At 39.1% G+C, this 13,734-nt stretch overlaps 2 protein-coding genes and 1 long non-coding RNA gene across 6 annotated transcripts; 2 read left to right on the plus strand and 1 right to left on the minus strand.

Annotated features, from left to right (window-relative positions):
• The first annotated feature begins 2,608 nt into the window (after positions 1–2,608).
• LOC6583158 (putative uncharacterized protein DDB_G0271606) lies at positions 2,609–12,315 on the plus strand. Of its 4 annotated transcripts, none has more exons than XM_044010047.1 (4): positions 2,609–2,859; positions 9,928–10,572; positions 10,633–10,784; positions 10,841–12,315. In XM_044010047.1, exons 2-4 carry the CDS (start codon positions 10,002–10,004, stop codon positions 11,795–11,797), a joined length of 1,680 nt encoding a protein of 559 aa, XP_043865982.1. In that variant the 5' UTR covers positions 2,609–2,859; positions 9,928–10,001; the 3' UTR covers positions 11,798–12,315. The 4 variants fall into 4 exon arrangements, with proteins under 4 accessions (XP_043865982.1, XP_002008836.1, XP_032587117.1 ...); XM_002008800.4 differs by lacking the exon at positions 2,609–2,859 and adding an exon at positions 7,913–8,647; XM_032731226.2 differs by lacking the exon at positions 2,609–2,859 and adding an exon at positions 7,913–8,314.
• On the minus strand, positions 5,912–6,812 carry LOC116804332. Its single transcript, XR_004364295.2, has 2 exons — positions 6,294–6,812; positions 5,912–6,228 (listed from the first exon to the last, which is right to left on the minus strand). It is a non-coding gene; the product is annotated as an uncharacterized LOC116804332 (long non-coding RNA).
• Positions 12,316–12,910: 595 nt separating the features above from the next.
• Positions 12,911–13,712, plus strand: LOC6583159 (E3 ubiquitin-protein ligase RNF185). Its single transcript, XM_002008801.4, has 2 exons — positions 12,911–13,053; positions 13,116–13,712. Exons 1-2 carry the CDS (start codon positions 13,012–13,014, stop codon positions 13,578–13,580), a joined length of 507 nt encoding a protein of 168 aa, XP_002008837.2. The 5' UTR covers positions 12,911–13,011; the 3' UTR covers positions 13,581–13,712.
• Positions 13,713–13,734: the final 22 nt, after the last annotated feature.

The raw sequence follows: 13,734 nt of genomic DNA on the forward strand, positions 1-13,734 counted from the left end.
ATCTGTCGTGGAATTCAAGGCAACCAGCTCACTGCTAAAGCTTTTCATCTAGATTTAGCTTTTTTGTGGCTAAATACATTGTTAAACAGCCCCTAACGTCCAAACAAGCAGTAAAAAAGCTAAAACTAGCTTTAAAATTGCACAAGTTTATAGTTTTTGGTATAAGTGCCAAAATTCCCAATGCCCAAAGTCCCATAATTAATATCAGAGGTATTCCAAATTCTATGCAAAACTCATCCAACATGATGCTTATATGGAGCAAATCGAAGAATACACACAAACTTATATACTCCTTTCACTTCCCTGAACGAGCATATATAGTTTAGCACATATTTAGTCTATTTAACTGTTTTGCAGTATTTCAACTAGTTTCTAGTTTTCTATTGCAGTCCGAAAACTGGGTGATTTTTACGCGCATACCCACACATATAGAGAGAGGCACACACTGATATACACTCACTCACTCACACACACACCAACACGCACACACACACTCATCATGGTTGGCCTCTATCGTTTGTTTAGAATTTTAGATTTTAGCGCGTTTTAGAATTTTATGAATGAATTTTGGCGTCGCCTCGTTGAGTGCACCCCTCTAGACACGCCCCCTGTGGGCACTGCACGTACCCGGCCGCCTCCAGCCCCCAATGGCGAGTCACTTTTAGTTTTTCGGCTAGTTTTCATTGCCCATTTTTGAAGTGGGGGTGTTTCTCTTTTATTATTTTATTATTTTTTTTTTTTTTGGGCATTTTTGCAACTCGTTCGCTTCGACCTTGTGCCGGCTTTTTGGTCTCGTGCTTGAACTGTGGCTTTGGCTCTGGCTCTGGCGTGGCGTCTGACATTGGCTTTTGGGTTTTGTGCATTTGCATTTGGCTTTTCCTTGTTTAGAATTTTGCTGCACCAATTTTCAGACTGCTCCATTTTTGTGTGGCACTTGATAGCCCCCATTTCACAGAAAAATAGAAAACACCAAAGGGGGATTCCCAGTCAACCCGCTTTAAGACTACGAAATGGGAAATGTTTGTTTAAGAATTGAAACATTTTCACATATTAAATGCTGAAGCGTTTGATGAAATAAAGGTAGATTAATTTAAATTTTAAAGAATTCTCTTCTTCAGAGATTAAATATTTGTTTAAGGTTAACGTTCTGCTTCATTGATCTATTATTGATGTATAATATTTTTTAAATTGTACACGTGTTAATATAAATTAAAGTAAAACAGATCAAATAAACATAATTAAAAATCTTTAGTTTAAGAAGAAAGTTTGATGAATTATTATATTATTATTTTTGGGCTCTAATTTTATTGCAAGAGATACAGTCTTATCTGAATAACCAAAACCAAAGGGCATAACTGTATATGTGTATAGTATTTTTTAACTTTTTAATTGTCTACACGAGTTAATATTCCAAATATCACATCTCAAGCTTTAAAACCGACGAATCGTAGAAATGATATCGCAGATGAACTATCTAAAATCAGAAATAGGATATCCTAGCTCCACTTGAGAATAAGGATTAAGAATGAAAATTCTTATCATATTTTTCAAAAAAATTTTTTTTATAGAAATACAAATTTAAGAAAATGCCAATACATAGATTAAATAGTGCAAATTACCATACCCGATAAGTATGCTATAGAAAGAAATTTGCACAAGAATTGAAAACATTTTGAATTTATTAGGCACGGCTCATAAAATATCTCCTTATATTAGAAATTTTTTCTTAAGTCAATTAAAGAAGTGCACTGTGGCAAGCCAAAAATAAATCAATTTTTGAATTTAATTACATGCATGTGGTTAGCTGTATATCAACGGAAGTACATATACATACATATGTATGCATTTACATATATACAAATCTTTATGTACATAATATAGATAGCCACAGTCAAACCTTACTCTGCCTCTTCTGCCTTTGTGCACTTAGTAAGTGTTGGCGCCATGTTTTAATACACTCAACACATATATATACATAAAATACAAGCATACATTCAAACACTCATACGTACAGCTGCAGTCACTTTAATAAGTTTGCTAGATTTGGATACACACACCACAAATAGCTAATAAAAATCTATTGTGAAAAAACTGTTGCATTGCCGGCTCACAAAACAGACAACCATAGCGACGAGAGAGTCTGTGTAATAGAGCGAGATGGCGACACCGAGAGCGAGAGAGCATCGTCGGCGTTGAGAGCCGAAACGAAATGAGCCGAGCACTAAGCAAACGAGACAACAAACACAAAAGCGAAAGCGAGGAGTCGCACTTTCCAGCATAGTGCGTGACTGTCAACGGGCGAAGTGTGTATGTGTGTGCATTCCTCTCTCTCTTGATCTCTCTCTTTGTGTGTGTGTGTGCAATGGCATTTTAAAGAGTTCGCCTTTGCCTCCTGGCAAAACACATTTAGGCAACCGCCTGCTGCGCCTATTGCTCTTCTCCTCTGTTCCTCTTCCCCACACTCCACTTCCAGCCTCATCAACATCATCGCCGCCGTCGTCGTCGTCACCAAACTCTACACAATTTAGGCTGCCGGTCATCGGCCCATTCAGGCGGCAGACAGGCCGGTCGTTTTTGCATTGCTCGCCATTAACGGACGCACTTTAAATCAGTTTACGTTATAACGTCAACAGCGACACTACGTCACTTTGCGGCCTTTGTCGGAACATTTGTCTGTTGCGCGGCTCTCTCTCTCTTTCTCTTGCTCTCGCTTCCGCCCAGTGACGCGTTTTTACTTTTACGCGGCTAATTTTTAATTTCGGTGGTCGACTCAAAAAACAGTCCGAAGTGCAAAATCCAATGAATTATCACGGAATCATGTTAAACTAACTCTGATTGGAAATATTCAAATCAAGTTAAGTAAGTCATCTTAGTTTATTTGACGTTACATACACTATTGATTGTCAATCGTGGAAGTTGAAATTCAAGTCTGAGCTGGCGCCCATTAATATGAAACTAATTTGTATTAAATAATATATAATATTTATAATTATAATTAAAATTAATTCTTTTGCCTAATATAATTTGAGGCTTGTGAAATTGAATTAAATAAACAAAAAATATTCAAAACACACAATATAAGAATACAATTAATTTGAAATTGAATTGAAATATTGAAAATAGGAAATAAGGTTGAAATGGTTTTTAAATAATAAATATAATATAAATATAATAAATAAAATAATAATATAATATAAATATAATAAATAAAAAATAAACAAATTATTAATACAAGTAATCATTTAATTATACATTATAAAAAATGGCATAAAAATAAAATAAATAATTATAATTATTAAATAATAAATAATAATAATAAAAATAATAGAGCTACTTAAAATAACTAAAAAAAATGTATTTGAATAATTTTGAACTAAAAAATAATTATTAAATGGCAAAAATGACAATGCTTATTAAATAATAATAACCAACTGCTTAAATATATTTTGAATTTAATTTTTTATTTTTTTATGACAAAATTAATTTTTAATAATTATACAAAAGCTAAAAGTTTTTTTTTTTAATTTAAGAAATACACAACTGAACATTTTTTAAATTTATGAAAATCAATAAAGAAATTTTAACAATAATCAGAATAGATTTTTGCTCACATAACTCTTATGTTATATTCAAACATTACTCATACGCACCTTTAGCAAATATTTTTAAATGCTTCAATTATAATAATAATAACTTCTGATTTTAATAATTTTTTTTCGCCAAGAAAAATTCCTAAAAAATATATTTAAAAAATGATTCCATTAAAATATTACGTATCCGTAATTTATTTTATATTTTAAGTGACAAATTCAATTTGAAATCACTTGACACCAAAAAGAATAAATGTTTTAATTTCAATTTTAATTTCTTACAAACTTTAAATAACCACTTTTATTAGAATTATAATTTATTTTTATTATTTATTAAATAGTTTTTTCATTTATTTATGCCATACATTTATAAAACACTCATATTTTGCAAATAGCACAGATATTTATGATTCCGCTTATAATGCGTGTGCATATTTACACATTACGCATACGCCCCCATTGCCAGTTGTGACCGCGTTTCCGGTTGCTAACAAACCTTCGCATACGACTCTGTGTGTGCGTGTGTTTGAGTGTGTGCTGGAGTGCATTTCACAGACGGGTCATGGCCACGGCCACGGCCACGGCCACGGCAACGACCATTGGCTTTTCGGTTTCAGCCTGCGCCTGGTTTCACTTTCACACACACACACGCAGAGCGGAGCAGAGCACAGCACACGGAGCACAGCAGAGCACACGGAGCACACGCACACACACATACACACACACACATGCACATTGAGTGGCCGGGATAAACAACGCAATGGGCGCGCGCGACTTGCACTCAGCCTCGTCTTGCCAAATGCCGACAGCAGCAGCAGCAACAGCAATTGCAGCCAACACGCCTCCTCCATGCCCACGCCCACGCACCACTTGACACCAGTTTTGCCTGCAAGCGTCATCCACTTGTAACACATTCGCATCGCATCGCATCCCAGTTGTGGAGCCAATGTTGACCAGCCCGCGGCGCGGGCGCGACTTGTTCGCTGTTTCACGACGACGACGACGACGTCGACGATGATGACGCAATGCACCCTACACACAAATACAAACACACACTTACACTCACACACATGCAGTAGAGTTGCACTTCTACCTCTCTAACACACACACATGCATACGCGAGAGCTGCACTGCCATTTCTCTTCTTCTGCTGCTCCTGCTCCTGCTCCTACTCCTGCTCCTCCTGCATTGCTCTTGTTGGCAACGGCTCTCCGCATGAGTCAAAGTCGTGCGCTCTTGGGTTCTTACTGAATGCCGACTGCAGCCACCACCTCTCGTGTGCCATGGCATGCCCATTCCCCATCTCCCGCCCACCTTGTACATGCGGCAAGTGCATTTACCTCTGCTTTGCATGCTGCAGACTGAGCTCGACTGGGTGCAGCGACTCGCTCTGTGCTTGGTGGGCACGGAGTTTGTCGACGATTTGTGTGCGTGGCCTGGTTTCGTCGATTGGCCTTGCATGCGGTTATTTCAGTGTCAGCAGCATCTTTGTTGTTGCCATCGATGCGTTGCGAGGCGAGGTGAGGTGAGGCCACCTTCTCCTGCTTGACTTTGCCTCTGCCTGGCCGCATGCAAATCCTGCGGTAGTCGCTTCTCTGTGCCCAGCTGTCCACACACACACACACACACACTCACATACACACAATGGCGGCTGGATATGTTGCAGGCATTTTTGCTGCTCGATTAACGGTGCACGGTGCACGTTGCACGTTGCTCGTTGCTTCATGTCAAGGCAATGACCCAGTTCTTAAGTGTTTCACTTTAAAGCGGAATATGTGTTGGTTGAGTTTTATAGAATTCGATATTTATTGCATGAAATTCATATCTATGACATCGATCAACACTTTAATTATCTTTAGCTATAAATATTGCAACCTCATTTAAAGTTTATATTTTACTCTATCAAAGAATCTTCAATTTCACAGTTAAACAAAATATTAATTTTAAAATGCTTTATTTAAACTAATTTAAATTTTCTATACAAATGTACCACTTCTTTCCTTATTATTATTATTATTGATAATATTATTGACATTATTATTATTATTATTAATTTTTTTTTCCTCATCCTCTTATTCTACCAAGGGCATCTTTAAACATCGAAAATTATAGTCGAGTATCGATAGTTAACTACAATGCTTCCCATCTAATTCCTAAATACTATACTTTCCAACGTTTAAATGTCGAATGTTGATATTAAACATAGCTGACTGTATAATACTCGTTTATGGAAAAAAAGAAACAAAGTCCAATATCTGATTCATGATCAATGTAGTCATTGAAGAAAGTTGTGAAAGATGCCTATTATTAAAAACACCAAAAACCTTTAAAGGGTTTATATTTGTTTCATTAAATGGTTCTTCCATTCAATATAACTTAATTCGATTTGCCAAGCTCCATATCAAATCGATATAGACCAAGATTTATGACGAATTCCAGAATCAACAAAAAGGAATAATTTTCATCTTTATCGATTTACTCATTTCTCTACAATAATACATACAGCCGGGGGGAGAGACACATAGTGGAAGTAAGCAAAATCCAGGCTTCACACTCTTTTCAGTAGGCTGACATTTGATTGTGCTGCAGTTGACTTCCTCATAAATGCCACAAGGCATGCGAGCAACTCCAGAGGTATCTGTGAAGAAGTTGAGCCATGAAGAGCTCTTAAACTGCATGAGAAGTAGTTCCTAGACTATTCACCATTATTTGTAGAGCTGAGCAGAGAAGAAAATCCAAATAAAAAGCAAAACAGAACTAAAAACCATCCAGACATGATGTTACGGGACTGAGAACTATATAAACACTTTGTAATATGTGCAATTGTGCAATTAGCGATTGGTATAGCTAATTAGTATGACTAATTTTGTCAAGCGATTCCCTGCGAGATTGTAAGTGGAAATTAAACAAATAGAAGTTCTCTAGTCGAAACAACTCGACTAGGAGATGCCCTGAGTCTTGCACAGCTGATACTCCAATTATTCTACGCTTGCTTCGGGCGAAAAGGGCGTAATATAGAAAATCTAAGAATTATAAAATCTTTGTATTCTATATATAGACCTACATAGTAAATCTGTAATCCTTAATATCTACATAGATTAAAACTGAATACCTTTTATAAATGAAAATTCTACAGAAAAGGGTTCAGATTGTAGATAAAAACTATTGCAAGTAGGTCGTTTAGCTATAGCTACGTATATATATATTTTTATTTTAAGGAATGGTGAGCGTATAAAAAGTTAAGCAAAGTACGCAAAATTTTGACGTTTTTCCACACATTTTCCGTTGATCTTCCGATAACCAAACTGACAGACGCAAGTTGGATTGTAGCAGTAGTCTCTTCCCGGACAGTACTGACCCCACGAACACTCGACCATCGTACAGCTAACTTCCTCATTGATGCCACATCGCACGCCCACAACATGATAGGGATCTGCAAACAAGTTGAGCCATCAACCAGATGATAAGTAGTTCCCCCACTAATCACCATTTTGTGTAGAGCTGAGCACAGGATAGAAAAATCCAAATAAAGAGGCAAACAGCGCTATTAACCAACCAGACATGATGTGACGTGACTGAGAACTATATAATCACACTGTAATATATCAAATTACTACCTAACGCTTGGAATAGCTAAGTAGCATGACTAATTCAGTCATGCGATTCGCTGTGAGATTATACCTGGAAATTAAATATGTTTAGAAATAGCTTAGAATAAATACATACATATATAAAAGAGCCTACAAACATTAAGGTGAGATGTCTCTAATTAATTAATTTAAAATCATTCCTAATTTATTTCTATATTATATTATGCAATCTTCAATTAAACACAGGAATTCTCAATTAATTAGTTTTAATTCAATTTATTACTATTTTTGGTTATTAATTACTATTTTTAATTTTTATAATTTAAAAAAATTGATTTATTTTATGGTTAGTTAAACAATTTAGATGCCAATAATAATTACAAAAAGCACAAATATTACTTACCTAAACATAATGCATAAAATTTCAAATATTAACATTTATTCATTGCGAAATTAATTCAATTTTATTCGCTAATACAAAAATCAAGCGGTAATTTTCACAACTTTAAGAGAGCAACTAGCTCTCGCTAACTCTCTCCCACTCGCTGTCTGGCCTATTCTCTCATGCTCCTAGCATGCACAATCGCATACAAGCACAGACACACACATGTAAAGCAATGCCGGCACGAAGCTTCGTACTTTTGTCTCGTGTTCAACACAAACATACGCACACACACATGCACTCATGCACACGACCGCCGCACAGGACAAGTTGGAGTGTACAAGCGAGATGGCAGCGGGTCGGTCAGTAGCAAACTTGTGCCACACGCCGTTAGGTGGCCCTGTCGTGAATGCGGCACCCGACACAGACGTAGACGCTCTGCCTCGAAGCTGGTGTTTTGTATGGGTTGCATGAGGAGGCGCCATCATACTGCAGCAGTCGTAGTCGCAGCGCAAAACAACGATAGTCGGGCGCCTACCTACACTCCTTTTAGCCCGGCCTAGCCAGGGCAACAATGCAAACAGTTTTATTTTTTATAGTTTTTTTTTTATATTTCTATATGTATACATATGCCGCCGCGCGGGAATTCACGTCTGCTCGCTCGTCTCGTTAAGTGTTTTCAAGAGTGTGTTTGTATGTGTGTAAGTGTTTGAGAGAACTGCAAACACGTAGCAAAAACGGAACGAAAAAACGTAAGCTACAATACCAATCGGGTGCACTTTCACATTGTGTTGTCCAGCCGATCGGCTGCGACGACGTCGCTAGCGCCAGCGCCAGCGCCAACGTCAACGTTAACGTCAGCGTCAGCATCGGCTTTTCTTTGTGAGCGACGCGACGGGCGCCTTATTGCTGCCTGCTCCTGCCTTTGATTTTTATTGTGTCACGCGTTCGCCGAAAAAAAAGAGAATAATAAAAAAATATATAAATAAAACAAAACTACGACACGCGTCTCAAGTGAAAGTCCATTTTACAACATTTGATAAAGATGTCTCCGATGCATATTGTCTGCCGACAGCTGCCCAAAAGTGAGCTGGTATTTAAATACACTTGTGTGTGTGTGTAGTTGTATTTCTGTTTGCGTTCCTCTCTCAATTAAACACGACACTAATTTGCGTACTTAGTGAAAATCGATATAGCCAAAACTTGCCCTTTACGCTTCGCGTTAGCTCACCCTTTTCGTCTAACTCTTTTTCATTTCTTGAGTTCACAAATTAGTAAATTCTTGACTTTTTGCAGATTTTTGTGGAATTTATGCAAAATATTGTTATAAAATCACACTCGCACACATACACGTAAATACAGGCACATGTACGCTAACGGGACAACCCTAACCTAAACACAATGTGCCGACATACTGAATGCGAACTGGCGCACAGTGGTATGAACTGTTGAGAATATCGTGAAATTTAAATATGTAAATATTTGAACTAAATAAGCTAGAAACATTTTGTTGTTTTTTTGTTATAAAAAAATAAAAAATAAAAAATGAGAACCCAAAACTTGCTTAGAGTAGTCGATCTGTCACCAATACTAATACCAATCAAATGAGTCTATTATACTTTTGGAAACATATTGTTTATTTATAGTATTCAATATACAAATTTGTTACACATAATTATATGTTAACACATTATAAATTGCTTATTTGAATAAGTCACCCAAATGCCACAAATCTGCGAGCACTGTGCAGGCTAGTGTAGTTTGTGTTCGTGCTTTTGCTCGTATTGCGCGCAGGTTTGCCGCTCTTTTTGTTGCTTCTCACGCTGCCGGCATACTACGTATATATGTATATCGTCTATATATGTATGTATATGTATGCGCTTGTGTGTACGTGGGTGCGCGTTTGAGCAGTCAAAATAATAACAGCGGCTGCGATTTCACTTTCCATTCAGAAACCCAGAGCCGGCCTAATCTTAAATTCTTTAGGATTTTTAGAATTTTATGTAGACACATGCATTCAATTTGTTCAATGTGTAAAGTGTTTCGTGTATTCTTATATATTTGTATGTGTACATACTTACATATGTATATACATCAATGCATTTTTAAATCAATTTTAATAATAATGATCTCTATCTTAATATTTTTTTTTTATTCCCATAAAAACTTCCCAACTTCTTTTTATTTTTCGTCCATATTGCGCCTGTATTTTATCACTTTCAAAGCCCAATGCTCTCCTCAGTTTCTTCTTAAAATACGTACAGCCTCTCTACGTGATTTTCATGAACTATTCCTGCGTTCCCCTGATTGAATCTTACATGAGAGTTTCTATTAAAATATTAATTGATTAATAATTTATTTGCAGTTGCTAACAATCCGACGTAAAAGAAAGCTTCCGATCCGCCGGAATCCTCTAGCGAGTCACGCAACGAACGCACAATGAATTTCACACCCTTTGGCAATACGTTTCCGGGCCTGTCGCAGTTTACGACGACAACGTCGTCGCCGCTGGTGTCGACGGTAACTGCCGCTGTGGCCGTTGCCGATGCCGATGTGACTGCGGCCAACAACAACCCACAGCAACAGCAGCAGCAGCAACAGGAGCCGGGCGGCAGCGGCAATCGCTATCAGCAGCAACACCAGCAGCAGCAGCAGCAGCAGGTGGCAGCCGGCGTGTCCATGGCGCACTTTAGTCAGCCGAGCAGCAGCGCCGCCGCTGCCGCCAGCAGCAAATTCCGCAGCGGGCAGGAGGAGGCGCTGCAAGGTGACAAATATAATGGGCATCTGGTGGCCACTGCCGCACAGCAGCAGCAGCAGCAACAACAACAGCAACAACAACAACAGCAGCAGCAGCCGCAATATGCGACCGTCTATGCAACAAGTGCCACGACAAGTGCAGTGGATGCCATGCAGGCGAGCAGCTCCGGGCAGCAGCAGCTGCAGCAGCAACAAGTGGTGGCACCACAAGAGCTGACACAAGATCTATGCAATGCCATATTGCAGCAACAAGGTGAGTGGAAAACCAAAACTCTAAAGCAACTCTATCAATGCCTTCTCTTTGACTTTGCAGTGCTACAGAATACCTCGTGGCAAACGATCACGCCCGGCACGACCGTCGCGGACTACCTCTCGCATCTTCCAGCCAACACGTTGCCACTCTCGCTGCACCACTTCCTCAAGTACTCCGCCGAGACAATCAAAAAGGAGAATCAACAGAATGTGGTATCTATCGATTGTAATCTGTCTTCTAGCCTATCTCTAATCTCTCTTACAAGCAGGTGCTGCAGGTGCAGACGGGACCAGGCGCCGCCATTGGCATCAATACCATTGGCACGACGACAACCATTAGCATACCTCAGCAGGAGCAGCAGCCGCTGCATCAGCAACAACAGCAACAGCTGCCCCAACAGCAGCAGCAACAGCAGCAGCAGCAGCAGGCAACACTGCAGTTGCAGACACAAAGCGTGGTGGCAAGCAGCTCGACAGCTGTCAGTGGCACCAAGAAGAAGAAGCGCAAAAAGCGCTCCAAAGAGCGCAAGCCTAAGCTGCGTCCCGGCGAAATCCGAATGGGCACAGCCTTGGATGGTAGCCCGCTCTATATGTGTCCCGAATGCCATGTAGCGTATCCGGAGCCGGAGCTGCTCGAGGTGCACCTGGTGGGGCACAATCTGGAGCGACGCTATGTGTGCGACATCTGTCAGGCATCGCTCAAGCGCAAGGATCACCTGACACGGCACAAGCAATCGCATAATCCCGAGCGGCCGTACATCTGCACCGTCTGCCTGAAGGCCTTCAAGCGCAAGGAGCAGCTGAGTCTGCACTTTGTCATTCATTCGGGCGAGAAGCGGCATCAGTGCCAGGAGTGCGGCAAAGGCTTCTACCGCAAGGATCATCTGCGCAAACACACCCGCTCCCACATAGCCAGGCGTGTCAAGGCCGAGCTGAATAGCCATGTGCGCCGAGAGAACGGCACCAGCATGTTGCAGCCGGTGGTGACAGCGGCGACAACGGCCGCCGTTCAGCATGCCAATCAGCAACAATTGCAGCTACAACAACAGCAGCAGCAGCAGCAACAACAACAGCAGCAGCAGCAGCAACAGCAACAGCAACAACAACAGCAACAACAACAGCAGCAACAACAGCAACATCACATAGTCGTCAGCCAGCAGCAGCAACAGCAACAACAACAGACAACCGCCCAGCAGCAGCAGCAACAGCAGCAAATGTTAAATTAGCCAAATGATTTTTGTAAAGTCAGTTAAATCAAAATTCAAAATCCATGCCACACATTTGATGCAGCGCGCGGCAGCAACAGCAACTGTTGCCGCACGCACAAAATTCAAGTTCAACGAAACATAACTCTCTCGGTCCACGCAATTTAATTGACTCACACAAATCGGATATACGAATATCGTCGAGGATATTCAGCAAATGCAATAGCTAAAATTGTAAAGTCGTCTCTCTGGGGGCACTTTCCAACACTGTACAATTATTCCTAGGCAAAGTGACACACAAAGCTAGTCCTAATATACTATATAGTGCTATAAAACTGGGACCATAAACTTGATCAATTATGTCTGATTTATGCTATAAAATATGTACTATGCAGAAGAACTATAGTCAATCGGTCGTAAATTATGAAATTCTAAGAATCTTAAAAAAATTGTTATATTATAAATTATTATTATATTTTCTGTATCTTTTATATGTGTGAATAAGTAAAAATGGATGAAGCATCTACTCCTATCTTGAATTGAAATCTTTTTTATATATTTAATCTAAATACTACATACACCTTGTTCCTATGGAACTTCAATGATATAGCTATATATAATATTATATGAAAAGTTCTGTTAAATATGCTGAAGATTATGTTCCTTAATGATATACAATGTCATCTATTTATTGTGTTCCATTTAAGTATGTCTTGATCAACAAGTTCCAAGCTTTCGTTGATGTTCCAGCATTCTTTTCCCATTCGAGTTCTTCAAGTTTGGGTCCCAGCTGCGCCGATTGTAAAGATCCATCGGCTCGTAATTTAAGACAAAGATATTATAATTTTATATGCGAATCGCGTATTTTAGTGAAATGTATTTTTGTATAAAGTGAATATGTACATACATAAATATATATTGAAATATGTTGCATTTAAATGCAGCAAACTATTTATGTACTCCTAATAATAGAACCAAGCGCAATTTAGGTCTAAGAACGAACTAGATCTAGATCTATGTGAATGTACTATGACTTTTGATAACACTGATTAAAAAATTTGTAAATACAATCAAATTAGTTTCTCATTTAATTTTTATTTATAAATTCATATGTTTACAAATAGTATGTAAATTAATTTTGTTGATTTGAAATCTCAAGATGCCTCTGTGAAAGTTGTCAAACATACGAAAATTATGAAAACTGAAACGTTTTATCGTATTCGTATTACTAATAGATGGCATCGAAAGAGAATATTAAAAGGAAGCTATTTTTTAATGTATAACAATAAATTCTCATCAAGTTCTCGGAATTTTTATCAACTTTTTTCCAAAATTAAAGGTAAAATTCATGGAAACCGAAAAGGAAACCAAAACTATCGACAATGTCTCCCGATTTGATTGCAACATCTGTCTGGGCACGGCCAAGAATGCGGTGATCTGTGTGTGTGGCCATCTCTTCTGTTGGTCCTGCCTGCATCTGTGGATGCTGACGCCCTGCGACCTGCGTCGATGCTGTCCGGTGTGTCGAGCCAAGTTGGATATCACGAAAATCATACCGCTCTATGGTCGCAACAGTGCGGTACAGGACGTCAACGATGTGATGGCACCGCGACCTCCGCCGCTGCGTCAAGAGCCGAGTGCACCGAGGGGTTCCCTCTATTTTGGCTTTCTACTGGGCTTTCAAACGTCCCTCGGCTACGGCAGCTTCCCAATTGAGACTATGGCATCCGTTCTGAATTTGAACGACGAACAGGCGCTGTTTTTATTTCTCGGCCTCTTTTGCATCGGCTGGCTGATGTTCTAGCGGAGGGAGAAATGAAATTCGAATAGACTTTTTGGATATTCTTATTATATTGTATATATATATACGTATAGGTCCAACTTCGTAATACAGCTGTTGTATGCCCTAATTAAGTAAATGGTAATCAGACCTTAAGTGCGTGTTTTGATTATTTTTT

This window comes from Drosophila mojavensis, unplaced genomic scaffold, assembly GCF_018153725.1.
Source record: "Drosophila mojavensis isolate 15081-1352.22 unplaced genomic scaffold, ASM1815372v1 contig_74, whole genome shotgun sequence".
In the NCBI taxonomy this organism is placed as follows: Eukaryota; Metazoa; Arthropoda; class Insecta; order Diptera; family Drosophilidae; genus Drosophila; species Drosophila mojavensis.

Bases quoted from the DNA above. Each gene is read 5' to 3' on its own strand.
- LOC6583158 (XM_044010047.1), top strand. From the start codon at position 10,002: ATGAATTTCACACCCTTTGGCAATACGTTTCCGGGCCTGTCGCAGTTT. The intron at 10,573-10,632 runs GTGAGTGGAAAA...TTGACTTTGCAG, and splicing joins TGCCATATTGCAGCAACAAG to TGCTACAGAATACCTCGTGG. The intron at 10,785-10,840 runs GTATCTATCGAT...TCTTACAAGCAG, and splicing joins AGGAGAATCAACAGAATGTG to GTGCTGCAGGTGCAGACGGG.
- LOC6583159 (XM_002008801.4), top strand. From the start codon at position 13,012: ATGGCATCGAAAGAGAATATTAAAAGGAAGCTATTTTTTAAT. The intron at 13,054-13,115 runs GTATAACAATAA...CCAAAATTAAAG, and splicing joins AAAGGAAGCTATTTTTTAAT to GTAAAATTCATGGAAACCGA.